The sequence below is a fragment of the Apium graveolens genome, chromosome 5 (assembly GCF_009905375.1).
Source record: "Apium graveolens cultivar Ventura chromosome 5, ASM990537v1, whole genome shotgun sequence".
Classification (NCBI taxonomy): Eukaryota; Viridiplantae; Streptophyta; class Magnoliopsida; order Apiales; family Apiaceae; genus Apium; species Apium graveolens.
Genome location: NC_133651.1, coordinates 199,014,644 through 199,042,107, shown reverse-complemented (window position 1 = coordinate 199,042,107; position 27,464 = coordinate 199,014,644). Strand labels below are relative to the sequence as shown.

The window sequence follows — 27,464 nt, the reverse complement described above, 5'->3', positions numbered from 1 at the left end:
TGACGGCAATCTTTTGACTGATTATATATAAGCAAAAGCTTGTGACGGAATTCTAATTTTGGACCTCTAACTTTTGAAGAACAATAAATTCAGTCTAAACATTTTTATTTTATTATTATTATTTGGTGCTCACCTGTTTATTATTATTATTTTTTGGCACCAAATTTTTTGGAGGACTTACATTTTGACAGATGTAGTAATCAGTCAAAAATTCATATATTTAATAATTATAATCCAATTTTTAAATTAAAAAATTAATGTAAGTAATAAGATATAAAATTAAAAATTATAATTATAAAAATTTTACTACCATTCATTTTGACGGAATGGTATTATCCGTCTAAAGGACTGAATCACTTTATTTGGGAAAGTAGCTTTACTCAGACTTTTACTCACCGACTTCCCATTCCCCTGCTTCTCAAAATTTCTTCCTAACTTCTGTCTCTTTTCTTCGCTCCTGCTTTTCTTTTCTTCACTACTGCTCTTGAAGATACTGTATCTTTCATCAATGTAAGCATTCTTGTAAGCATTCTTTTGCAATCTAATTTTTTCAGTATTCTGCAATTTTATGCCAATTTAAATATTTATATTTCTTGAATCATGTGTGTTTATATATATGCACAAATCTGAACACATACTCACACATCAATGCTTGTGACTATAACCATTTCAATTTTATATTCTTATTACGAAATGATGTGGTTGATTTATAAGTTTGTTATGTAAGTGTATATTTTTAAAGTAAAAAATCTGATTTTTATAGATACTCTTTCTTTTATGTTATATTGTAGATGTCTAATGATCGTAGTTGGATAAATCGAAGAACTAATCCCACCGGATATGGTTGGACGAAAGAATATTGTGAAGGTGTGAAATATTTTTTAAAATTTGCAGAAAGAAATTGCGAGCAATTGAACGGGGAAATTAGTTGTCCATGTAATACGTGTAAAAATAGATACTTCAAAAGTATTGCAGATGTCGAGTTTGACTTGTTTGCTACTGGATTTCTTGAGAGTTACACTGTGTGGTATTATCATGGTGAAGGTAGACGGTCAAGTAATGAACATATGAATATAGAACATGAAGATGTGTTCGATTAATATGAAATTGTAAGGGCTGCTTTTGGTGAACAAGATTATACTAATGCTGAAGATTTTGGTGACCAAGATCATACTCCTGAGGAGCCGAACTTTGAAGCAAGTAGATTTTACACTAATCTGCACAATCTTGATGCCCCTATATATCCGGGAAATACCAAGTTCACCAAGCACACGTTTGTCATGAGATTAGTGCACTTCAAAAGTCAAAATAATTGCAGTGACACGGGTTTTGATGAGTTGCTTAGTCTGATTGCTGATGTATTGCCTGAAGAGCACACACTTCCATCGAAGTACCGAGATATTAAGAAAATGGTCAAGAAGATTAATTTGGGCTATGAAAAAATACACGCGTATGAGAATGATTGTATGTTATTTTATGGTGATGATAAGGATAATTCTTGTTGCAGATATTGCGGAATAAGTCGATATAAAGATGCCAAAGAAGGCGGGAGCAATACCATCCCGAGAAAGGTTTTGAGATATTTTCCTCTCACAACACGTCTACAACGATTGTATATGTCCACCCGCACTGTTGAACATATGAAATGGTACAAGAACCGAGTTGTCACTGAAGGGGTTCTTACCCACCCTGCGGACGGAGAGGAATGGAATGAATTTGATAAAAATTATCCAGATTTTTCACAGGATATTCGCAATGTCAGACTTGGGCTTGCAACAGATGGATTTCCTCCCTATAGCAATGGCACTTCAGGAATCTACTCGGTCTGGCCTGTTGTAATTTTTGTGTATAATCTTCCTCCTTCAATGTGCATGAAGGATCCATACATGTTCATGACTTTACTAGTACCTGGGCCTAATGATCCTGGAAAAAATTTAAATGTTTATCGCAGGCCTTTAATTGATGAGTTGATTCAGTTGTGGCAGTGAGGTGTGGAGACGTATGATGCTTCTACAAAGACTAATTTTATATTGAGGGCGGCTTTGTTATGGACTATTAGTGACTACCTGGGTTTAGCAATGGTTAGCGGGTGGTCAACAAAGGGTAAGCTATGTTATCATGTTTGCATGGGAGAAGTCAAGGCCAAACAGTTGCCGCACAGCAGGAAGAGTAGTTTTTATGGATTGCATAAAGGGTTCTTGAATAAACGTCCACGGCGTCCAACAGGTTTCACAGTGCGCAGGAAGTTTGCGAGAATAGATTTTCCGCTACCTGGGAAGCTGCACAGTAAAGAAAGGGCTGATGGATATGGGGTTTCACATAATTGGACACACGTCACCAGTTTCTTTGATCTGCCATACTGGGATACATTGCGTTTGCGCCATTGCATTGATGTGATGCACACAGAGAAAAATGTTTTTGAAAATGTCTTTCACACGGTGATAGGTAGTTTTAAATCAAAAGACACAATAGCTGCAAGAAAGGATTTGGAAGCCGTAAACATCATGCGTGAGTTATGGTTAAATGGTTCTCGTAAGCCTAAGGCTAAATACACTCTCAATCGAGATCATCTAAAACTCTTATGTAACTGGGTGGTTCAATTAAAATTGCCGGATGGTTGTTCTTCAAATATTGCTAGGTGTTGTAAGGTATCACAATTAAAATTTCACGGAATGAAGTCACATGATTGTCATGTATTCATGCAGAAGTTGATGCCTTCTGCTCTTCGTGAGCTTCTTCCGAATGATATCCATAAAGCACTTTGTGACCTCTCTAATTTTTTTAAGGGATTGTGTGCAAAAGAGTTGCTTCTATCTGATTTGGTGAAAATGCAAAAAAATGTTATTGGAATAGTTTGCACATTAGAGACTATATTCTTTCCAGGTTTTTTTGATCGAATGGAACATCTCCTTGTACAACATGTTGAGGAGTGTAGACTCGCTGGACCAGTTCATAAACGATGGATGTACCCGGCTTAAAGATTACAGCGAAGAATGAAACAGAAAGTGGGAAACAAAGCACGTGTAGAAGGTTCCATCGCTAAACGATACACACACGAAGAACTTACACATTTCTGTTCCATGTATTTTCAGTCTTCCATTCAAACACAACATAATATGCTTGGGCGTAATGAGGTAGAGGCTAACACACATGATGCAGGAAAGTTGGAGGCATTCATATATCCGGTAAAACTAAAGGGTACATTTACTACTTATATTTTAAATGAGGAATCACTCAGCAATGTAGCGTATTACATTCTTACCAACATGCCTGAAGTATCACCTTATATAACGTAAGTATCTGAATAATCTTTTAATCATACAATTTTTAATAGTTTAGTCAAGATACATTCTTACTATAATTCTCAACATTTAGGATTTTCGAGGAAGAGGTACGTAGTCGAGGTCCGAATATATTAACTAATACAGAGATCGATAATGTGTTGAAGACTGAACTCGCAATCTGGTTACAGCATAAGGTATTTATGTCTTCTAAGAAACACCTTTTATTTTTCCTGTAATTTTAAGCATCTTGTCTATTTGTTTGTGTTTTTTGGCATTTTCACAAAAGTTTGCTGCTTAAATGCCCACATTTGTAAAATTCAGATTTTGCACCAATGTGAGGTCCCTGAATCTTTATAACACGTGTCTTGATCTTCTTAAGCCAAAAATTGATATTATAAATGCACTCTATGAAATTTTTTCCTTTTTAGTATGAATTTCCTATTATTTTTGCCTAATTTAGCTACTCTATGGGATATGTTTTCCTTTTTATGTGTTTTTTTGGCATTTTCACAAAAAATTCCTACTTAAATGCCCAAATTTGAAAAAAATCAGGTTTCACACCAATCTGAGCTCCCAGAACATTTTATTACATGTATCTTGATCTGCTCAAGACAAAAAATGGGCCTAGAGTTACATTCTCTGCAATTTTTTCATTTTTAGTATGAATTTTCGGTTTATCGCCTAATTAGCTACTTGAATGTTCTTTTTTCTGTAATATCAGTTTTTGCACCATTTTTAATCATGGTACATGTTCCTTATACATACTTTGTTGTGTTAAAGACATAAGTGATTACACAAATCCATTATAGGATAATTTTTCCTTTTTTGTGTATTTTTTTGGCATTTTCACAAAAAAAATCTACTTGAATGCCCAAATTTGAAAATATTCAGGTTTTGCACCAATGTGAGCTCCCACAACCTTTTTTACATGTATCCTGATCTGCTCAAGCCAAAAAAAATGGCACTAGTATAGCATTCTCTGCAATTTTTTCTTTTTTCGTATGAATTTTCGGTTTTATCGCCTAATTTAGCTACTTAAAAGTTCCAAACAAAAAATTACTTTACCAAAGCACTCTATGCAATTTTTTCTTTTAGCTACTGACGAACTATATAAATGACAGGTTGAAGGAAATGTTTATGCACACAAGCGATTTAAATATTTACTAGGAGGTCCATCAGACTTCGTACTTTGTTATAAAAGATGTAATGTTAATGGTTATGCATTCAACTTAGGAAGATCAAGTTCAGGAGTTCTTGTTAAGGGCAGTTGTTATGGTGATGATGCAAATGATTATTATGGGACTTTGCAAGAAATTCTGAAAGTCACATACCAAGATGGAAATCAAGTGGTTCTATTTAGGTGTCATTGGTATGATCATATCAGGGGTGTTAAAAAATATAAAACTGGAGTGATCACAATTGATATGAATTCAAAGCTACAAGGTGGTGATGTCTTCATTTTGGCGAGTCAAGCTACCCAGATTTACTATGCACCTAGTGTAAAGGATCCGAACAGCAGCATATATACGGTCATCATAACTAGAGGTCGACCAATAGATGAAAGCACTTCAGTTATAGACGAGGAGGTTCTTCAAGAAGATGTCTCAAATGCCACATTATTGTCATTTCCAATGTCACTTTTTGTTGATTTTTCCCAATACCAAGAACAAGCAGAAGAAACATATAATGGGGAAGAAGAAGAAGAAGAAGAGGAACAAGAACAAGAGGAGGAAGACGGAGATGAAGAAGAAGAAGATGGCTATGAAAATCTTGAAGAACATGATGTATAATGCATTTTTTTCTTTTTGCCCGATTAGGTACTTCTGTGATCACAGTTGTTTCTACCTATTTGAATGCTTGGACATAAGTTCATCTCGGCAATATTTTTCTTTTTAGAGTGTTTTTAGGCTTTTTAAAAAAAAATCTTTGGACCGATGTTCTAACGCCTGTCTAAAGTACTGCACAAGTTTGCAGGGGTTTTGACTAGACTTCTTAATTTATCACAAGTACGGGTTTTCTTCCAAGTTGTTTAGACGGATGTTCTTCATACGGTCAAAAGAACTACACAAAATCCAGTACTTTTGACAGATTTAAGAACTTTAGTCAGAACTAAAACAAAATTATAAATTTACCTTGCATATCTAGAACATATCATTTAAATAACCCAAATTACTTTTGTTACTATTTATATAAATTTAATCACATGAAATAATTTTAGCTATTTATAATTATTTTTGTTACTATTTATAATGGGTTAATTAATATAAAGATAACTCAAGTTTAACATGATTTTTATTCCCTAAACTAGACATTTTATAATGAAAAATGTAAAAAGAATACGTTAGTTGAAAAATAGTTGATATTATTATTTACATGAATCTTTACTTATTTGTGCATTTACCTCACACTCTGGAATGATTTTTCAATTATTTGTGCAAGTGGACCATATTTATCACACTATCTATAATAATTTATTTAGTACACGTGAAACATATTTACCAAGCTTTACATCATGTATAGTGATCAAACAACATGATCTAATAACATGAATTCGATTTCATAAATATTGAAAAAAGATAACTATATCAAGTCCAACATAATTCTTATTCTGTAAACTACACATTTTATAATGAAAAAATGTAAATAGAATATCTCTGGTTGAAAAATAATTAACGTTATTTTGTAGATCTTTACTTCGTTGTACAGTTTATCACATACTTGATCTCAATTATTTTTTAATTATTAGTATAAGTCGAACATATTTATCACTCGATGTAGAATGATTTATTTCAACATTAGTACAAGTCAAACATATTTACCAAGTAGTATAGTTTATCATATTTGGTGATCTAATAACATGAATTCGATTTCACAAATATTATATGTAATAGGGCATATCGCTAAGAAAAATCATTTTTCTGTTAAATAGAGTGTTTCATAAATACTCATCAATCGATTCTTAATATTAGTCGATATATTTTATCAAGTAAAAACTTTAAAATTTATGAATATATCGATAACAGAATTGGCAATAATTTCAGTAACTACCTAAGGTATGATTTACTAAGTGAAAATCTGAAAGTGACAATAGCATGGTCCACAATTTCAGTCACAACCTAAAGATTTATTAAGTGATAAATTTGAAAATGAATGTGATACAGCTTAACTCAAAATTGACCTGAGATGACCGGTTATTAACAATTCAATTTTATGGATGCATTGATCAAGTAGATGCACTAATGAGTAATGACTAGTATTTTAATAACAATTAATTTGATTATGTAAATTTAATGTATACATGACTTTAACCATTTAACCTAATATATTATTAAATATAATTATTGGTTTTAAGAAAAAACTATTATTTAATATATTTTCAATATTAGTACATACTCTTGGTTAATAAAATATGATATTTGTAGTAAGCAATTATAATTTTTTAATATGAAATAAAAACAATATTAATATTAATAATCCTTTAAATTAGGAAAGGTCAAATTTTTATTCAAGTAGTATTTCTGTTTTCCGGTCAAAATTTCACCAAAAGTTGAATTGAACGCCATTATCCTTTCGACATCCATTCTGTCAAAAAATGGGTTGTACTATAAATAACCCAGTTATAAACCCTACACATTCCATTACCTTTTTGACAGCCACTTCAACTCATTTTCACTGCCTTTCTCTCACTTTCAACTTTGATTGAAGCACATCTCAAGTTAATTACTTAAGGATCTTCCTTAAGCATGTCGATTGTACTCATGGTTTCCCTTATAGCAGGGTAATTTCCCCCCTTTTGAAGCTATATGTTGCTGTAATATGCATTTGCACACACATTCACAAAAATATACATAAATACACATGTGTAACTCACTCTGGTTGTTAGGTTCTCATATCCGTATTGTTGATTTTGTTTTTGTGGTGTGTGACTATGCTTTTTTCCCATTTTTTCCATATTTATACACATGCATTCATATACCTAGTGGGTTGTGTACTAAAAGCATACATATGTAAGACATGATGATTATTAGGTTATAAACTGGCATTTATACACAGTGGGTTTGCAACATTTCATATATAATGTATATTTCATCATCTATCAAGTAGATCTATCATATAGAACTGTTTACCCACTCTGTTCCCCTCACAAATATGTGTATATTTGTATGATTATATGTTCTGTTGAGTTATACGTATCTAAATTTAAGTCAGTACCATTAAAAAATTTTTTTTTTCATCAAACAGATATAATTTTGTCATGTGAAAACGTATCTTTATTTATTTATTCTCAAATGCAGTGTGATATCTATGATGGCTGGACGAAGAGTCGTTGATGGCGGTCGTGGTGGAGGCCGAGCAGGGCGTGACGGAGGCCGCGACAGAGGCCGAGCAGGGCGCGATGGAGGATGAGGGTGCGATGGTGGCCAGGGAGGTCAGGAAGTAGGCCAAGACCCTGCTACTACAGGTGGGGACAGGGACAATGAAGGTCATGGACACGATGAAGATCGCAATGAAGATACGATGGATGAGGATCATGACCAAGCTCAAGTTGACGGTCAACATGAGGGTTATGAAAATGGTAATCAGGAGGAGAATATAGAGCAGGTGGTTCAGGTTGTCCTCCCTCAGAATCATAGAGGACGCGGTTATTCACCGGGCTTATTCAGTAGTTTACCAATTCAACCGATCATCACCAGGATAGCAAATAATGAGTAAGTACTTTATATTAAAATGATTAAATTAACTGCATCTTACACTACAAGGAAAACCGGCTCACACAACAGTTTTTGCCCGTTATCTGATACCCTGAAAAACCGTTGACTATTGAGCTGCCGTCTCTTACATGGATCAGACAACGGGAAAAAACTGTTGTGTGAGTCTACATAGACAACGACCATGTCATTAAGCCCGTTGTATTATATCCAGAAAAGATAACATTTTTGCATAGTTTTCGTTGCAACAAGTAACATTACTCAAGTGTTTTCCCAAAGTCAGGAAACACTAGTGTATATTATCACTAATAGTATGACATTAAAATAAGAAATACAACATTTTGTGTCATATAAACGTTGTTGTGTACCCAAACACACAACAAAAATGAGCTAAAAAAACTCTTGTAACCATGGTCTACAGACAACAGTTTTTTTTTTCTAAATGTATGGCTTGAACTACTACATACAACGGTTATCCTTTCCCAACGTGTGGTTCGAGTACCTTGCATACAATGTTTTTAATTTTTTTTAGACACTGATTTTTGTTATTAGAAATATTGTTTTAGTTCTAAAAAATACAATGCTTTTTATGAAACTTGGATATTGAAAGTATTGTCTCATAAAAAATATAACAAGTATTTTGATGAATGCCCTCATTGGCTTTGCATATCCAAACAAAAGTTCTACATGTAGCCAAAAGAATAATTTTCCATATCCAAATAAAAATAAGCTACACTATAGAATGAACATGCTACAAAAATTTCAAAAAATAACAATCCATCAACCTGCCCCTTATTCCCAATTGGGCCTCTCCTTTCCTCCTTGCCTTTCATGGTATCACAAACTTGTAGCATAGATGATGTTAAGTCCATTTCAAGTTTTACCATTTGTAACGACTTTAAATTTTCTTATGCAATTGCTGGTGTTTCTGGTGTGCACTAACTTCCCAAACTTGATTCACTTGGAAGTCCAGAAGGTCAAAACTCACTTTGTCGATAGCTTGTTTCTCGGCATAACACTGATTATTCACTGTGACAAAAATTCAAATGTCAGCACAACTGGCTCTAACCAAACAATCATTGAAAACACGTAAAAATGATTAAGGAACAAAAAGAACATGTATTAGTACGCAACAACGTCATAAGTAGTATCTTTGAGAAGGAAACCCAGGGTGATTTCAAATACAGAATAAGGGCAGCTACCTATAGCTTTTTGTAGAATAGAAATCATAACATGACCCATAGAAGCTGAACATAGATGATAAATATATTGTATGAAAAACTTTTTAACTAAAAGGTTATAAAACTGTCAAGTACATGACACGATATATATTTTCGCTTACGTGGCTATGAGTTTCAAACAAAACAATGTATAGTGCTTAGGCACATGGCCTCATTTTCTCTAACTAGAGAACAAAATCCTGCTCCTGATGAAAAGATGCATGGTTCTAAAACCATTCCTCCACCTCACTTGCTGACAACATAATATACATGTTTTTGGCGTCACACAATATTAGCTAATAATCAACATAATAATAGTCATCATTGATCTAAAGATGCAAAAATGTAGGCACATGACAAATCACAAAGTTATCAATTATAAGTAATTGAAAATAGTATTACAAAAAGTAGTCATTTTCATTAGGTATAAGTTTGGGTTAGCATTCTAAGACAAAAGTTTTACAGAATGGGCATTTCAAACGATTGTATATCCAGCAGAATAATATTATTCGAAATAACAGCCCTTAATTTTGGCTAAAAAAGATAGTGATGATATCAAGGCAACACGTTAAAAAGTGATATCAAGTATTAAATCTCGCAAATATGCAAACTAAACGATTAGTAAGCAGAACACCTTAGTTTCAGCATGTTTAATGATGTATGAATCAAACTAAAAGATTACTAAGCAGAACACCTTAGTTTCAACATCTTTTCCAATATAGGAACAATAAATATATTGTTATCATACATGGATCTTATCGTATAACTCAACGAATCATGAGTTCTGAATTTCAACACTTGCAAAAGTATAATAATTTAGAATTCACTATATTCATATCTCACTAAACAAAATCATCACTACAAGGCACACAAAAAATTGATGTAAAATTTTAAATGAATATATGAATATTACAAATAAGGACAATGGTCCACAACTGTAGTCCTCTCCCTAGACCACCATGAGACAACATTGAAATAAGACTATGACCACACCACACCAATATATAGCCTATTTTAAAAATTGAACATGAGCTTCCAAATTAACACCAGTACACATAATCAATTTTTAAAATTTAATATGTACATGAAAAATTACAAAATTCAAGCCAGTGAATGTCAAAACATTTACTTATATAAACAGACATAATTAAGCAAGCTCATATATAATGAATTGAAGAGAGTACTCAATTTGATTTGAATGGAAACTCACATGTTGATTTGAGCGGGTGCCCGACAAAAGATTTTGATTTACTCTGCAAAGACCCTATAGGGAATCCACCAACCATTACTGCACAGTTAACTCTAGTGCATGCCTCGACAACATCAGTTGTTGCAACAACACCTGTTACAAGTTATAATACAGAAAGGTATTAAATAAAAAGTTATACCGATGTTCTAATTATTTCTTTTTCATTTATAAGTTACAACTTACAACCAAAGAGTGTAAGAACTAACTCTTCAAAAGAGGAAATACAGCATCCACCAACTATATTTTCACTCCATTCAATGCCTCGGCAGCTGGTGGAATATCGAGCATGTGGAGGATTACAAGTTGGTCAACACCCAGCATCACTCATCTGACAATCATCGGCACAAGAGCATATCCAATTTGTCTAAGGGCCAAGAACTAGATTTAGCTAGCAATCGAATCATGAGATTTAAACCCGTTCAATGGGAATGAGATTCTTCTAATACAAGCTTATACTGAAATGTAATTATCAGTTTTATTAACCAAGTTAAAATTCATCCTACTCTCTAGTAATCTACTGACAGGTCTAAGGTGAGAAGTCCTGCTAGGTAATTAAAAATAAGTCTCGCATAATTTTTATCAACAAAAAGATAAGAAGCCATTTTAGTTAATGAAAAGAATGAATTCAGTTCAAGACAATGTTAAGAAAACAATGAATTCAGCTCAAGACAGTATGCATACCTTATATCCATAGGCCAAATAACCCCCTAAAAACTTAAATTTCCTCTTGTATACGGCCAATAGAAGATCAATTGCACCCTAAATAGAAGAATTTAGATCTTATAAATGTCGTAATCGAGGCCCTTTTCGATCAAGTACTCAACAGAAGCAGGTCTCTGAGAGCCTTCCACCTTGGGAACTGTCAGTTACTGAGTCAACTACTGAGTCAAGTGGCGAGTCAGGTACATTTTCCATTTCTAAATCGGACATGTTTCTCGACGAGTCAGTGCAATACGAGAGAGAGGAGAGATTTGTAGTAGTAGTATGAGATAGTTTTGTACGAGATATTGAGAAAAGAGAACAAAATAGAGTTCTTAAGAGTGAAGATGCCATTGATTTTAATGGAGAAAATTTTAAGTTTGAGCCCTAGAATTGGGAAGATTAGGGGAAAATGTGTTGTTCTTCTCACTAACAAGTATAGCAACATAGAGGCAAGTGTATAAAGAATTTAACAAGTTTAGGCCAAGACCACAGTTAACAAAACAAAACATGCAGGTAAACAAAATCAGTAACTGAAATAACGAAGAGAGAAAGAAAGATGTACCCGAAACCATAGCTTTCAACAGTGACTGCAATAAAGGTTTACAGATACAAAATGCCAAGAAAATAATCACAGCTGAGTCACCAGGCCTTGCTCGAAGTCCTGGCTGCTCTTGAAGAGATTATTGCCCCCTACCTGCTGCGTTTGGGATGTACGCAATATCTCCACCAGGATAAAACAGCTCGGAGTTTATGTTAACAGCAGCAACAAAACCTCCACTTCGACCAGCACCTCAGTCGCCGGAAAATATCAGCACTTCAGGACTTATGGGAGAGAAATGCAGAGAGGTTGAAGAGAAGAGATGAGAATGTAGTGTGTTGTATTCATTCAGTTTAGCCTCTATTTATAGGAGAGGAAAAATGAAACTGTCCACACACTTAATGTCTGAATTAAACTGCTCCATTAATGAAAAAATCAAAACTGATCAGATTTTGAATTCATAAATGAAAAAATCAAAACTGAACAGCTTTTGAATTTAAATTATTTGTAACAGCTTTTCACATTAACACCCACCTTATTATCAGAACTTAAGTTAAGTTCTGATTCGACTCATCAGTACTTAAGTTCTGATTCGACTCATCAGTACTTAAGTTCTGATTCGACTCATCAGTACTTAAGTTCTGATTCGACTCATCAGTACTTAAGTTCTGATTCTGATATCAGAACTTGTTAAGTTCTGATTTTATTCATCAGTTCTTAAGTTCTGATTCTGATATCAGAACTTGTTATAGATCAAATTATTTGCAGGTTCAATATATTTAGACTACTTAGCCTATTTCAGAACCCAGCCCAATAATCCAATCACCGATAAATAAATTCGAATTAAAATAATTCTCAAATAAATAAAATCCTCGCCCAGGTCGCCTCGCGTACGCGAGACGCCGAGACATTCGCCCAAATCGCCCTTCGACCCGACCCGACCCGACCCGGTCCGGTGCGGTGCGTGGCGGGGCGGGGCGGGGCGCGCGTGTGTGTGTGCGCGCGTGAAGCACACAACAACACAATGGACCATCACACACCTTAGTAGTTGTATACTACTCATGTGGGTAATACCATATAAAGCACACAACCCCCTTTATTTATTTCAATGTGGGACAAACATTCTCAAATTTTCCAAGCTTTTCCAAGCTACTTTCATCTCTCATTTCATATGGATTTCATTAAGAAAATTCTTAAAACCATACATGAAAATTTAAGTTCAAATATCATTGAACAATTTCCAATCATTAGATTTTAGGATTAACATCAAGAACATAATTAAATTAAGCTCTAAAATCCTAATTTTCTAACAATCCCCCACAAATCCATACATAAATGTGATCAATTTCCCATCATGACTTGTTTTTTCAGAGTCGGTACCCTTCCGGGTTTGAACCCTCCTAATTCCTCTACTTCAATGGCTATCGGACTCAGATGGAATGTTTCACCTTGAATCTTAATCCGTTTAGTATAACCATATTCCATAGACGACGACAAGTCAAAGGTTATGGTGCCAATCTACGACTTTGAGACATTAATGGTCATGTCTCGATCCTGTTCGTCGAATGCTTCAAGGATTAACCCTATCCTCTAATTGCGACCACACAATTACATTCGCTTAGCTGGGCATCTCCAGAGATATACTGCCTCTATCTCGTCAAATGACTCGATCCCATTCAGAGTTTTAACACTCTTGCTTTTCTGGCAGTGTCAGTACCTTCTAGGTTTACAGGGGATAGATTCAGATACTATAGTATCATCTATGTAGCAAAGGTACTACCAACTCATCCTTACAGCTTGTTATTACCCATTGAATACACTTCAAGGGATCTCCTCTCATGTGTATTGGGTTCCCACTGTTGATGAATTATAATGGGTTGACAATCCCATCCCCAACCTTGACTTAAGGACCACTGCAGGTTCCAGTCCTTTAGTAAGAGGATCAGCTATATTATTCTGAGTTCCTATGAACTCTATAGCTATGATCCTATCAGTCACTAAACCCCTTATAGACTTGAGTCTAACTTGGATGTGTCTCTTAGTTTTAGCATTATGCTTTTTACTGCTAATCTTGTCGATAGTTGTTCGACTATCACAGTGAATAGCAATAGCAGGGAGCGGTCTGCTTACTACAGGTATTGCAGACATAAGTCCGTGTAACCATTCAGCCTCCATCCCTGTGGCATCAAGTGCACACAACTCAGCCTCAAAAGTAGACCGAGTAACAATAGTCTGTCTGCTTGACTTCCAGGATATTGCTCCACCAGCCAAGGTGAACACGTATCCAGTCACTCCATTGGAACCAGACTTCTTAGCTATCCAACTTGCATCACTGTACCCTTCAAGCACACTAGGAAATCTCCTGTAGTGTAAACTAAGGTACATTGTGCCTTTTAGATATCTAAGTACTCTATCAAGAGCATCCCAATGAGTTCTGTTTGGACAGCTTGTATATCTCGCCAATTTAGACACAGAATATGAAATATCTGGTTTAGTACAGTTAGCAAGATACTGCAAGCTCCCAATAATCTGAGAATACCTTAACTGAGACACAGGCACTCCTGAAGTATTCTTGACAAGGGCAACTTTCGAATCATAAGGTGTACTAGCGATTCTACACTGTGAATAACCATATTTCTCAAGTATAGATTTCTCTATATAATGAGATTGAGTCAAGGTTATTCCTTCAGTGGACTGAATCAATTTGATTCCAAGAATCACACTTGCCTCACCCATATCCTTCATTTCAAAATGCCTTTTCAAGAATTCTTTAGTCTCGTTAATAATCTCAATATTGGTTCCAAACAGTAAAATGTCATCCACATATAGGCACAAAATAACACACTCATTACCTTTAACTTTAGTGTAGACACACTTATCACTTTCATTAATCTTATAACTGAAAGGCAATATAGTTTCATCAAACTTTTTATGCCAATCTCTGGGAGCTTGTTTCAAGCCATAGATGGACTTGATCAACTTACATACTTTCCTTTCATTGCCTGATGCAACAAATCCATCAGGCTGATCCATATAAATCTCTTCCTCAAGTTCACCATGAAGAAAAGCCGTCTTTACATCCATCTGATGGATGATAAGACCATGAACTGAAGCCAATGCTATAAGCATTCGGATTGTTACCATTCTTGCAACTGGAGAGTATGTATCAAAATAATCAATTCCTTCCTTTTGCTTAAAACCCTTAGCTACCAGTCTAGCTTTGTACTTATCTATTGAGCCGTCAGGGTTCAACTTCCTTTTAAAGACCCATTTGCACCCAATAGTAGAACACCTAGGAGGGAGATCAACCAACTCCCATGTTCCATTGGAAACAATAGAGTCAATTTCACTCTTGATAGCGCCCTTCCAGTGCCTTGACTCAGAAGAATCCATAGCTTGCCGGAAAGTTAAAGGTTCGTCCTCGATATTGTAAGTGATGAAATCACCTCCAAAATCCTTGACTATTTTTGCACGCTTACTTCTTCTTGGTTCCTCTAATTCCTTAGGAATAGAGCTACTACTAGGTTCCGCCCCCACATTTGTCATCTTTTCCACATGATCAGGAATAGAACTTGATGTGTGAGTATGATCTTCCTCAGAAGTCGTTTCAGGTATTCCAGTCTTCATAGGGTAGACATCCTCAAAGAATGTCGCATCTCGAAATTCAACTATCGTGTTTGCCACTATACCATCTATGTCAGATTTTAACACTAAAAATCTCATAGCTGTAGTGGTTTCAAGATAGCCCAGAAAGATACAGTCAACAGTCTTTGGACCTAGTTTCTTTCTCTTGTGTTCAGGAACAAGCACCTTAGCAAGGCACCCCCACACACGAAGATACTTAAGACTAGTCATCTTGCCTTTCCATAACTCCAAGGGTGTTTTATCCATGTGTTTCAGAGGGACTCTATTCAAAATATGGCAAGCCGTATTTAGAGCCTCTCCCCACATGTATTTAGGCAACCCAGAGTTAATAAGCATACTATTAATCATATCTTTAAATGTTCTGTTCTTTCGCTCAGCAACCCCATTAGACTCAGGTGTGTATGGTGGAGTAACTTCATGAACTATACCATTGTTTGCACAAAATTCATTAAAAGCATTACTCGTATACTCACCACCTCTATCAGATCTCAACCTTTTAAGTAACTTACTAGTTTGTTTTTCTACTTCAGTTTTATATATAATGAATTTACTAAGTGCTTCATCCTTATGTCTAAGTAAATAAACATAACAATATCTACTACTATCATCTATAAAAGTAATGAAGTATCTAAACTGGTCCTTGGTCAACACACCACCAAATTCACAAATATCAGTGTGTACTAAATCTAACAAGTCTGAATCCCTAACAACGTTATGAAAAGGTTTCCTTATCTGTTTAGCAGACACACATACTTGACATTTAGAATTCTTTTCTATGGTATATTTTGGAATCAACTCTAAGTTCATCATGTTCTTAAGAGCACCAAAGTTTAAATGACCTAGTCTAGCATGCCATATATTTGAGGATTCAATACAATTAACAGTAGGAATAACATTATTAATGAAATTTCCCAAACGGGATCCGCATTAATAACAAATAAACCATTTGACAAGTAACCCTTGCCAAAGAATGTACCAGTGTGAATAAGAACTACTTTATTACACTTGAACGAAATTTCAAAACCACTAGAAACTAAACAGCTTCCACTTATTATATTTCTACGCATGTCGGGAACATGATGCACTCTCGTCAGAGATAGAATACGTCCTGAAGGGAACTTCAGATCCACGTTTCCAACTCCATGTACTTGAGCAGCACTAGCATTCCCCATCTTCACAGTCAGGCTATGACTCTGTTGATAAGATACAAATAAACTAATATCAGCACAAATATGTACATTAGCTCCAGTATCTATCAACCATTCATTTGACAGATAGGTAGAAAATATCACAGGGTTGTAGGATACATACCGGTCAACGTTGGTTTCAGAAGCCGTAGCCTCACCAACAACCATGTTCACTACAGGCCCACTTGCGGTTCCAAGCACAACATTTGCTTGTGCTACCTCGGTTTTCTTCGCTTTCTTCATAGGGCAGTCCTTACTCCAGTGCCCAACCTGCCCACAAGGCCAGCATGGTTTGTTTGCCTTGGGTTTCTTGGCCTTGTCCTTGTCACTCTTAGGTTTATTACTATTAGCTTTCTTAGCAAAAGCCTTCCTCTTTTGTCCTACAGTTGCTATGTTTACCTTCGAGGTACCGTGTTCAGTTGGCATCACATGTCCCTGTTTGGACTTGTGTTGTTCTTGCACCGAGATGTCCAGCATAAGGTTGGTCCAGGTGATCTCTCCTTTCTGTCTTTTCAGGGAGAGAGAGAACTCTTCCCAAGACTTCGGGAGCTTTTCAATCACACTCATCACCTTGAACTTCTCTGGGAGATTCATTCCAGACTCCTTCAAAGCATGCACTATCATCTCGAACTCATGTACCTGCTCAGTCATGGACTTATTGTCCACCAGCTTGAACTCGAGGAACCTTGCCACAGAATACTTTTCTAGACCTTGTGAGTCAGTACTATGTGTCCGGTCCAGCTTCTCCCATAAGAGTTTTGCAGAGTAGGCATCAGAAGAATAGACATCAAACAAAGTGTTTGTTAGTGCCGCCAGAATGGCCGCTCTAGCCACTCCATCCTTCTCAGCCCACTTCACAAAAGCCTTAACTGTGTCAGCCTTCTCTTGATCCACTACTGGTTTCTCATATTCCACAACCGGCCACAGACCCTTTATAGTCAACCATAACTTCATCCTTTTCTGCCAGCGAGAAAAGCCAATGCCACCGTTGAATTTCTCCGGTAAACCGGTTAGTTCAACAGCTTGTGGGAAACTATAGGTGGTCCAATCAATGGCCCCAACAGTTACACCCGAACTGCTACCACCACCAACGATAACCTCACTTTCGTTAACCATTATGCTAAATTCTAAATAACCAATAATCTCTTCAAGAATGTTGTTCTTCTCACTAACAAGTATAGCAACATAGAGGCAAGTGTATAAAGAATTTAACAAGTTTAGGCCAAGACCACAGTTAACAAAACAAAACATGCAGGTAAACAAAATCAGTAACTGAAATAACGAAGAGAGAAAGAAAGATGTACCCGAAACCATAACTTTCAACAGTGACTAAAATAAAGGTTTACAGATACAAAATGCCAAGAAAATAATCACAGCTGAGTCACCAGGCCTTGCTCGAAGTCCTGGCTGCTCTTGAAGAGATTATTGCCCCCTACCTGCTGCGTTTGGGATGTACGCAATATCTCCACCAGGATAAAACAGCTCGGAGTTTATGTTAACAGCAGCAACAAAACCTCCACTTCGACCAGCACCTCAGTCGCCGGAAAATAACAGCACTTCAGGACTTATGGGAGAGAAATGCAGAGAGGTTGAAGAGAAGAGATGAGAATGTAGTGTGTTGTATTCATTCAGTTTAGCCTCTATTTATAGGAGAGGAAAAATGAAACTGTCCACACACTTAATGTCTGAATTAAACTGCTCCATTAATGAAAAAATCAAAACTGATCAGATTTTGAATTCATAAATGAAAAAATCAAAACTGAACAGCTTTTGAATTTAAATTATTTATAACAGCTTTTCACATTAACACCCACATTATTATCAGAACTTAAGTTAAGTTCTGATTCGACTCATCAGTACTTAAGTTCTGATTCGACTCATCAGTACTTAAGTTCTGATTCTGATATCAGAACTTGTTAAGTTCTGATTTTATTCATCAGTTCTTAAGTTCTGATTCTGATATCAGAACTTGTTACAGATCAGATTATTTGCAGGTTCAATATATTTAGACTACTTAGCCTATTTCAGAACCCAGCCCAATAATCCAATCACCGATAAATAAATTCGAATTAAAATAATTCTCAAATAAATAAAATCCTCGCCCAGGTCGCCTCGCGTACGCGAGACGCCGAGAAATTCGCCCAAATCGCCCTTCGACCCGACCCGACCCGACCCGACCCGGCCCGGTGCGTGGCGGGGCGGGGCGGGGCGCGTGTGTGTGTGTGTGTGTGCGCGTGAAGCACACAACAACACAATGGACCATCACACACCTTAGTAGTTGTATACTACTCATGTGGGTAATACCATATAAAGCACACAACCCCCTTTATTTATTTCAATGTGGGACAAACATTCTCAAATTTTCCAAGCTTTTCCAAGCTACTTTCATCTCTCATTTCATATGGATTTCATTAAGAAAATTCTTAAAACCATACATGAAAATTTAAGTTCAAATATCATTGAACAATTTCCAATTATTAGATTTTAGGATTAACATCAAGAACATAATTAAATTAAGCTCTAAAATCCTAATTTTCTAACAAAATGAACATACAAATCAATCAAAAAAGGCTAAAATCAAAATAAACATTTATGTATGTATAAATTTTGCATAACCAGGAGAGTAGACAGGGAGAAGAGCGGGGGAGAGAGTAAGGAAGAGAGAGATGAGAGAGAGACATTCAGATCTGTGAAGCAATTAGACTGCACTATTTGTTAAGGCGGGTGTCATTTGGGGAAAAATGGGAAAGAGCGGTCCATTTGCCGATTCAATTTTCACATGTTTTGCCCTTATACAGCTTATATTTCAATAGAATTTTTATTAAAATTTAAGTAAATTAAATATTAAAAACTATTTTACACATATATATATTCATATATTTATATTTGATAATTTGTGGATCGTTGAAAAAATTATACAAAAAAATTATATTGGTAGTCGGGAACGAATCTTGTGTTTGGAAGTAGTGATTTTACCACAATTTTCTATTTTCGTCATTCAAGATGAATTTAATATTTTTTTCTTATGACTAAAATCGATATATCTTAACATCCGTACGGTTGGATCGTCGAAAAATCATTTTAAAAAATTAATCCTGTAAATCGGGAATGAGTCGTTGTCGGGAGGGGTACTTTTACCAGATTTTTCTAATCCTGGCATGCAAAATGAATTTCAAATTTTTTAATAATTTTTTCGTATGACTAAAATCGATATATCCCAACATCCGTACGGTTGGATCGTCGAAAAATCATTTTAAAAAATTAATCCTGTAAATCGGGAACGAGTCTCGTTGTCGGGAGGGGTACTTTTACCAGATTTTTCTAATCCTGACATTCGAGATGAATTTCAAATTTTTTAATACTTTTTTCATGTAACTAAAATGAGTAATTCTTAACATCCGTACGGTTGGATAGTCGAAAAATCATTTTAAAAAATTAATCCTGTAAATCGGGAACGAGTCTCGTTGTCGGGAGAGATACATTTACCAGATTTTTCTAATCTTGACATGCAAAATGAATTTCAAATTTTTTAATAATTTTTTCTTATAACTAAAATCGATATATCCTAACATCCGTACAGTTGGATCGTCAAAAAATCATTTTAAAAAATTAATCCTGTAAATCGGGAACGAGTCTCGTTGTCGGGAGGGGTACTTTTACCAGATTTTTCTAATCCAGGTATGCAAAATGATTTTCAAATTTTTTAATAATTTTTTCGTATGACTAAAATCGATATATCTTAACATCCGTACGGTTGGATCGTCGAAAAATCATTTTAAAAAATTAATCTTGTAAATCGGGAATGAGTCTCGTTGTCGGGAGGGGTACTTTTACCAGATTTTTCTAATCCAGGTATGCAAAATGAATTTCAAATTTTTTAATAATTTTTTCATATGACTAAAATCGATATATCTTAACATCCGTACGGTTGGATCGTCGAAAAATCATTTTAAAAAATTAATCCTGTAAATCGGGAATGAGTCTCGTTGTCGGGAGGGGTACTTTTACCAGATTTTTCTAATCCTGGCATGCAAAATGAATTTCAAATATTTTAATAATTTTTTTGTATGACTAAAATCGATATATCCTAACATCCGTACGGTTGGATCGTCGAAAAATCATTTTAAAAAATTAATCCTGTAAATCGGGAACGAGTCTCGTTGTCGGGAGGGGTACTTTTACCAGATTTTTCTAATCCTAACATGCAAAATGAATTTCAAATTTTTTAATAATTTTTTCTTATGACTAAAATCGATATATCCTAACATCCGTACGGTTGGATCGTCGAAAAATCATTTTAAAAAATTAATCTTGTAAATCGGGAACGAGTCTCGTTGTCGGGAGGGGTACTTTTACCAGATTTTTCTAATCCTGGCATGCAAAATGAATTTCAAATTTTTTAATAATTTTTTCTTATGACTAAAATCGATATATCCTAACATCCGTACGGTTGGATCGTCGAAAAATCATTTTAAAAAATTAATCCTGTAAATCGGGAACGAGTCTCGTTGTCGGGAGGGGTACTATTACCAGATTTTTCTAATCCTGGCATGCAAAATGAATTTCAAATTTTTTAATAATTTTTTTGTATGACTAAAATCGATATATCCTAACATCTGTATGGTTGGATCGTCGAAAAATCATTTTAAAAAATTAATCCTGTAAATCGGGAACGAGTCTCGTTGTCGGGAGGGGTACTTTTACCAGATTTTTCTAATCCTGGCATGCAAAATGAATTTCAAATTTTTTAATAATTTGTTCTTATGACTAAAATCGATATATCTTAACATCCGTACGGTTGGATCGTCGAAAAATCATTTTAAAAAATTAATCCTGTAAATCGGGAACGAGTCTCGTTGTCGGGAGGGGTACTTTTACCAGATTTTTCTAATCCTGACATTCGAGATGAATTACAAATTTTTTAATACTTTTTCATGTGACTAAAATGAGTATTTCTTAACATCCTTACGGTTGTATCCTCTAAAAAATCATTAAAAAAATTTATCTTTTTCATCAGGTATGAAAAAAATCTAGTACGAGGCAACACCCAATGGTTTTTTATGAAAAAGTCTTGTTTGAAATAAATTGTGACAACAGGGTTTTTGATAAAAACCGTTGTCTTAGATGATCAACTTTTTTAAATCTTACGGCTGATATTAAATCTAGTTTTAATCAACGGCTGTAATTACACCAACTCAACAATCCAAGTGAATGTTTTTTCCCCAATCACATGGTGCCACCTCATCACAAGCAACACTTCAGAAATTTCAAGAATCAGACTTACAGACAACGGTTTTTTATGAAAAAAGGTTGTCTTAGATGAACATTGACAACATTTATTTGAACAAAAGCTGTTGTGTAAGCGTAACATCGTTTTTTAATCTAATGGCTGATATTAAATATACATTCAATCAACTGCTCTTATTACACCAACTCAGCAATCCAAGTGAATGTTTTTTCACCAATCACATGGTGCAACCTCATCACAAACAAGTGTGAAAAAATCTTTTAAAAAATTTATCTTGTTCATCGGGAACGAATCCCGTGTTGGGAAGAAGTGCTTTTACCAGATTTTTCTAATCCTGACATTCGAGATGAATTTGAAATTTTTTAATACTTTTTTCATGTGACTAAAATAAGTATATCTTAACATCCATACGGTTGGATCGTTGAAAAAATTATTTAAAAAAATTATCTTGTTCATCGGGAAAGAATTTCATGTTGGGAAGTAGTGCTTTTACCAGATTTTTCTAAACCTGACATTCGAGATGAATTTGAAATTTTTTAATACTTTTTTCATGTGACTAAAATAAGTATATCTTCACATCCGTACGGTTGGATCATCAAAAAAATCATTTAAAAAATTTATCTTGTTCATGGGGAACGAATCCTGTGTTGGGAAGTAGTGATTTTACCAGATTTTTCTAATCTTGACATTCGAGATGAATTTGAAATTTTTTAATACTTTTTTATGTGACTAAAATAAGTATTTCTTAACATCCGTACGGTTGGATCATCTAAAAAATAATTTTAAAAAATTATCTCTTTTATCGGGTATGGAAAAAAATCTAGTACGAGGCAACATCCAACGGTTTTCTATGAAAAAGTCTTGTCTGAAATAAATAGTGACAACAGTTTTTTTGAAAAAAACCGTTGTTTTAGATGGTTAACTTTTTTAAATCCTACGGTTGATATTAAATCTACTTTTAATCAACGGCTCTAATTACACCAACTCAACAATCCAAGTGAATGTTTTTTCACCAATCACATGGTGCCACCTCATCACAAGCAATGCTTCAGAAATTTCAAGAATCGGACTTACAGACAACAATTTTCTATGAAAAAAGGTTGTCTTAGATGAACATTGATAACATTTATTTGAACAAAAGTTGTTGTGTAAGCGTAGCATCATTTTTTAATCTAATGGCTGATATTAAATATACTTTCAATCAACTGCTCTTATTACACCAACTCAGCAATCCAAGTGAATGTTTTTTCACCAATCATATGGTGCCACCTCATCTCCTCTTAATGAACGTCTCTCATTATACCAGCTCACCAATACAAGTGACAATGGTTTTATGAGCAAAACGCTTGTGTGATGTCGTGATATACAACAGAATAAAAACACTTGTATGTCAAGTGATATTTAGACAACACAATGGAAGTACGTTGTTTGATTCCAGCTTAACTAATCCATTGAGAAAACACTTGTCTCATTCCAACAACGGTGTTTCATAATGTTGTCTCCATTACTTTCAGATAATGCAAAATTAAACTGTTGTACAAACTACCTCATTTGCACAACATATCTTTAGAAAGGCTTGTCTGTGTCGATTACCTAGACAATAGCTTTTAAAGCATTGTAGGAATGATGGAATCTTTTTATTTAAACAACACCTTATCTCATAAAACGGTTGTCTGATACGATATGCTAGACAACAGTTTTAAACCTATTGTAGTAAAGGGATTCACACAACACCCGTTTTCTGGTTTTTAAAAAACTGTTGTGTAAAATTTCTGGGCAACACTTTTTTGGTCAAGCGTTGTCTGATGGGTTTTGTCTGATGGCATTTTTCTTGTAGTGCTTAACTTGGTTAGTTATTAATATAAGACTGCTTTATTATCTAACATTTATCTAAAATATTATAAGAATCATGGTTAGCTACCTAAGTTTTCATGTCCAGATTATATGTTTGTGTGTGACATAATAAATTATAACATAATAAGATGTGCCCTGATAATTGCATTCATGCGTCTTGTTGTCATGACTAGAATATGGCAAGAAAATTTATGTAACAATGAATTTTAATTGGTGCACCTCACAAATGGCTTCATATTTCACTAAAACTTTTTTTCCTACCTTGTTAACAATTTTCTCATTATCAATAATTCTGTTGTAATTTCAGGATAGAGTCTGGTCCAAAAGAGGATTTCATATTGAGCTCCAAATATACGCTAGACATCTCGTACATTATTGGCTATTATGCGCAGGTTCTGGAGAGAGGGTGTCGTATCGCAAACGGATATTGACCGGATGCACCCTGGATGGTGGAATCTTGTTCTAACTGAGTTTGAGGTGAGTTGAATTTATATATGGGATCTGAATAACAATAACTCTCCCATTTAATGTGTAAATGTGTGAATAAAATGGGAAAAAGTATATTCAGAAAAGATCATAGAGCAGATTCTGCTTTCATTAATTTGTTTTCATCCATTTTGCTTGCAGTGATACTATGCGTTTAATCCTCATTATGCTACTCAAGAGAATGCTCGGGATTCAATTATGCATCATATGCGAAATAATGTTCGCAAAATCATCAATTGTGAAAAAACAAGGGCTGACAAAAAGATTAGGGAACACAGGGGCACGTATGAGAACTACAGGCCTGCTTATTTGAGGGAAGGGGTTTGGAAAAAGTTTTGTGAATGGTGGAGGACTAACCAATTTCGTAAGAGGTCTGTTGCTGCTAGGGGTTGTCGAGGAAAAGTTAGAATCCCTCATACTTCTGGATCCCACTCATTTGAGCGACGTCGACGGGTATCTTATTTTAACCATCCTCTTGAATTTTCACTTGAAATATATTAAAGTAGACTGGCATCTATTTATAGTTAAGATAAACATTTTAGTGGTCAAGTTCAAGCCACGTCAAGAGGAACATAGAATTATATATTATGCTTAAAACTTTAATAAAATTTTGTGTACAGGACTATGTGGTTAAAAATAAAAGGAACCTTCGGTCCTAGAACACTTCAAGGAATTGCATTCACTCCGTGAGAATGGTGCTTTGATTTCCCCTGAGGCAAAGAACATTATGGTAAATGATTTTATTTTTACTTTTCAAGTTAAGTTGCCAAAATCCACATACACATAAGTTGTTACATATGCTTTTACATTTTACATATATATGTCTACTTTAATCTGTTATACAGGATCGCTATGAGAAGATTTGTGCTGATAAGAACATTGATCCCACAACGACTAGTTTGGAGCTGTGGGTGAAGGCTGTTGGCGGTGTTCGCAAGAACAAGATCCTTAGCTACCCACGTATTCGGGCTTGTGATGTCTTAGGTATATATAAATATAAAATCTGCATCAATAAATTGTAAACAATTTTAAATTTAATGAGGGTTAAACATTTAAATAGGTAATACCCGTTCTGCACGGAGGGTTGGTGAAGGAGGCAGTGGTCGGTCTACCATGGAGCGCCTTCGTGATGATCTTTTCATGCGAGCTGTGGATAAGACTATTACCCGTGCCAGGGAGCACCCGGAAGAATTTTCACTTAGTCCAGATGATGTCCATTTGCTAGCACGTGACTTATTAGATGGTGAAGGTGAGTTGCCTCGAGATCACCCTCTTACAGAGCAGACCCAACGAGAATTGATCCATGTCATCATCGAAGTGCTCAATGACATGTACAAGAGAAATGGACCAAATAATAAGGTAAATTCTGGTACTTACTTTTATTATATTTTATGCATGCTCCTAGCAACTTCTGATATCTTGTTTGTATTTAAAGAGTCGTTCCCTCATTCAGTATATATGATTTTTTGTAAAATACCAGACCTTGTGCTTTAGTTAACTTGATGAGTTGAATTAACTTTACAATGTTACATCTTATATCGGGTTTCAACCAGCTGAGTAATTTCTTATTGTATCAAATTGGGCCAAGTAATTTATTTTTTTTCTTAAAAACCGAGCCAAGTTAATTAGTCAAATCTAGTTGTTGTTATTTTTAAGTTCTATTGGAATGAAATGATAAGAATGTGCATCCATAAAAACCATGTTCCTATAGAATATTGATTCTTGTACTCTCTCTATTACTTTTATCACAAGAGGGTTATTTCTCTTATAATTTTGTAGTTTGTATTTTAACAATGGTATTCTATTTCGTATGTATATAAATTTAGGGCAAGGCAATTGCAGATGATGATGATGATGCCGATGACCCTCATGATGATGATGGTGATCGTGATGATGGTGATATTGGTGGTACTGGTCCTTCTAGTTCACGGATGTCTCACACTTCAGGTGGTGGTCCAAAAATACGTGGCTAGCAGGAACTTTATGAAATTTAATTACTTTTGGTCCATCTGTTGTGGATGATTTAATGTTCTCTAGCTATGTCTAATTCTAAACTTGTATTCCACTAACTTAGATGGTTTTTGTAATGAACTATGTATCTCTGATGGCTTGAAGGCTTGATAACTGCTTGATGACTTAATTATATACCTTGTGCTATTTTATTATTAATGTTATATAACTATCAGACTTTATAAATTATTTTGTGATTGTAATTCTGGGAATTGAACAGTAAGATTCATGTTACTAGGATGGCATATTTAGAATATAAGAAGTTAAAAAGTTAGAAATGACTTGAAAGCAAAAAAAAATACCACAAAACTTGCTTATAGGTACTTGTGACACAATATTATCAAAAATTCTGTATTTTATATTTTTTTAAAATCATAAATAATAAACTCTTGACTGAGAGTTTAGTCAAAAGATATTAAACTATTTTTCATTATTTTTTTAAAACCAAATTTCTTGACGGACTTGGGTCTAAATGTATTTTAATATTTTTTCCCTTTTTATTTTAATAATCATATTTTGACAAAATTTCTGTCAAAAGAATGTGATAAATAGTATTTTAAATTTTTTATTTTCATGAAATATAAATGATAAAATATTCAATTTTTGACTAAAAACCCGTCAAAAGTTAAGTTTATATTTGTTTAAGTGACGTGGGTCCCATATTTGATCTTGTGACAAAAATTTAAACTTGAGACAAAAACAAAACCTTTAGACTAGACTATAATGGACGGACATAATCGGTCAAAAATAACCCCATTTTTGACTGATTCACGGCAAAAATTCCGTCAAAAAAAGCCTAATATGTTGTAGTGTAGTACTATTGTTGGTGGTAGCATTGGTGGTGGTAATTTTACAGTCCAATGGGTGGCACTAGTAATCTTAGTAATGGAATTAGTGGTGGCATTGTTGGTGGCGCAGTTCGTGCTAATTTAAGTATCATTGGTGGCAACCATAATAATGGCATCAGTGGTGGTAGCATTGGTGGTAAATTGGGTAGGCTTAGTAGTGGCATTGGTGGTAGCATGGCTATCAGCTTTAGTGGTGGGATTGGTGGCACGGGTAGCAGTGACCTTAGTAGCCGAACTGGTGGCATTGGAAGTGGTGATAATAGTAGTACAATTGGTGGAATTGGTGTCGGTAATCTTAGTAGGGGATTTGGTGGTAGAGTTGTTGGTGTTGGTTGTGGAATTCGTGCTAACTTAAGCAATGCCACTGGTGGCAACTTTAATAATGGAATTAGAGGTGGTAGCAATTCTGGTAGCTTTAGTCGTGGCATGGCTGGTAGTTTTAATGGTACCATTAGTGGTATAGTGGGTAATCTTAGTAGTGACA

General features: G+C 34.9%; 2 protein-coding genes across 3 annotated transcripts; both read left to right on the top strand.

Moving 5' to 3' along the window:
* The first annotated feature begins 373 nt into the window (after window positions 1–373).
* On the top strand, window positions 374–5,217 carry LOC141724694 (uncharacterized). 2 transcript variants are annotated; one of them, XM_074526932.1, is made up of 4 exons: window positions 374–510; window positions 792–3,292; window positions 3,376–3,478; window positions 4,406–5,217. In XM_074526932.1, the coding sequence occupies exons 2-4, from the start codon at window positions 2,994–2,996 to the stop codon at window positions 5,072–5,074; spliced, it is 1,071 nt and encodes a 356-aa protein (XP_074383033.1). In that variant the 5' UTR covers window positions 374–510; window positions 792–2,993; the 3' UTR covers window positions 5,075–5,217. The 2 variants fall into 2 exon arrangements, with proteins under 2 accessions (XP_074383033.1, XP_074383034.1); XM_074526933.1 differs by having other exon boundaries at window positions 388–522.
* A 2,585-nt stretch (window positions 5,218–7,802) lies between these two features.
* LOC141660560 (uncharacterized) lies at window positions 7,803–26,214 on the top strand. The gene is made up of 6 exons (XM_074467554.1): window positions 7,803–7,993; window positions 24,029–24,113; window positions 24,766–24,852; window positions 24,968–25,106; window positions 25,183–25,481; window positions 25,949–26,214. The coding sequence occupies exons 1-6, from the start codon at window positions 7,803–7,805 to the stop codon at window positions 26,093–26,095; spliced, it is 948 nt and encodes a 315-aa protein (XP_074323655.1). The 3' UTR covers window positions 26,096–26,214.
* The last annotated feature ends 1,250 nt before the right edge of the window (window positions 26,215–27,464 follow it).

Bases quoted from the DNA above. Each gene is read 5' to 3' on its own strand.
- LOC141724694 (XM_074526932.1), top strand. From the start codon at position 2,994: ATGAAACAGAAAGTGGGAAACAAAGCACGTGTAGAAGGTTCCATCGCT. The intron at 3,293-3,375 runs GTAAGTATCTGA...CTCAACATTTAG, and splicing joins GAAGTATCACCTTATATAAC to GATTTTCGAGGAAGAGGTAC. The intron at 3,479-4,405 runs GTATTTATGTCT...TATAAATGACAG, and splicing joins CAATCTGGTTACAGCATAAG to GTTGAAGGAAATGTTTATGC.
- LOC141660560 (XM_074467554.1), top strand. From the start codon at position 7,803: ATGGATGAGGATCATGACCAAGCTCAAGTTGACGGTCAACATGAGGGT. The intron at 24,853-24,967 runs GTAAATGATTTT...TCTGTTATACAG, and splicing joins CTGAGGCAAAGAACATTATG to GATCGCTATGAGAAGATTTG. The intron at 25,107-25,182 runs GTATATATAAAT...ACATTTAAATAG, and splicing joins TCGGGCTTGTGATGTCTTAG to GTAATACCCGTTCTGCACGG.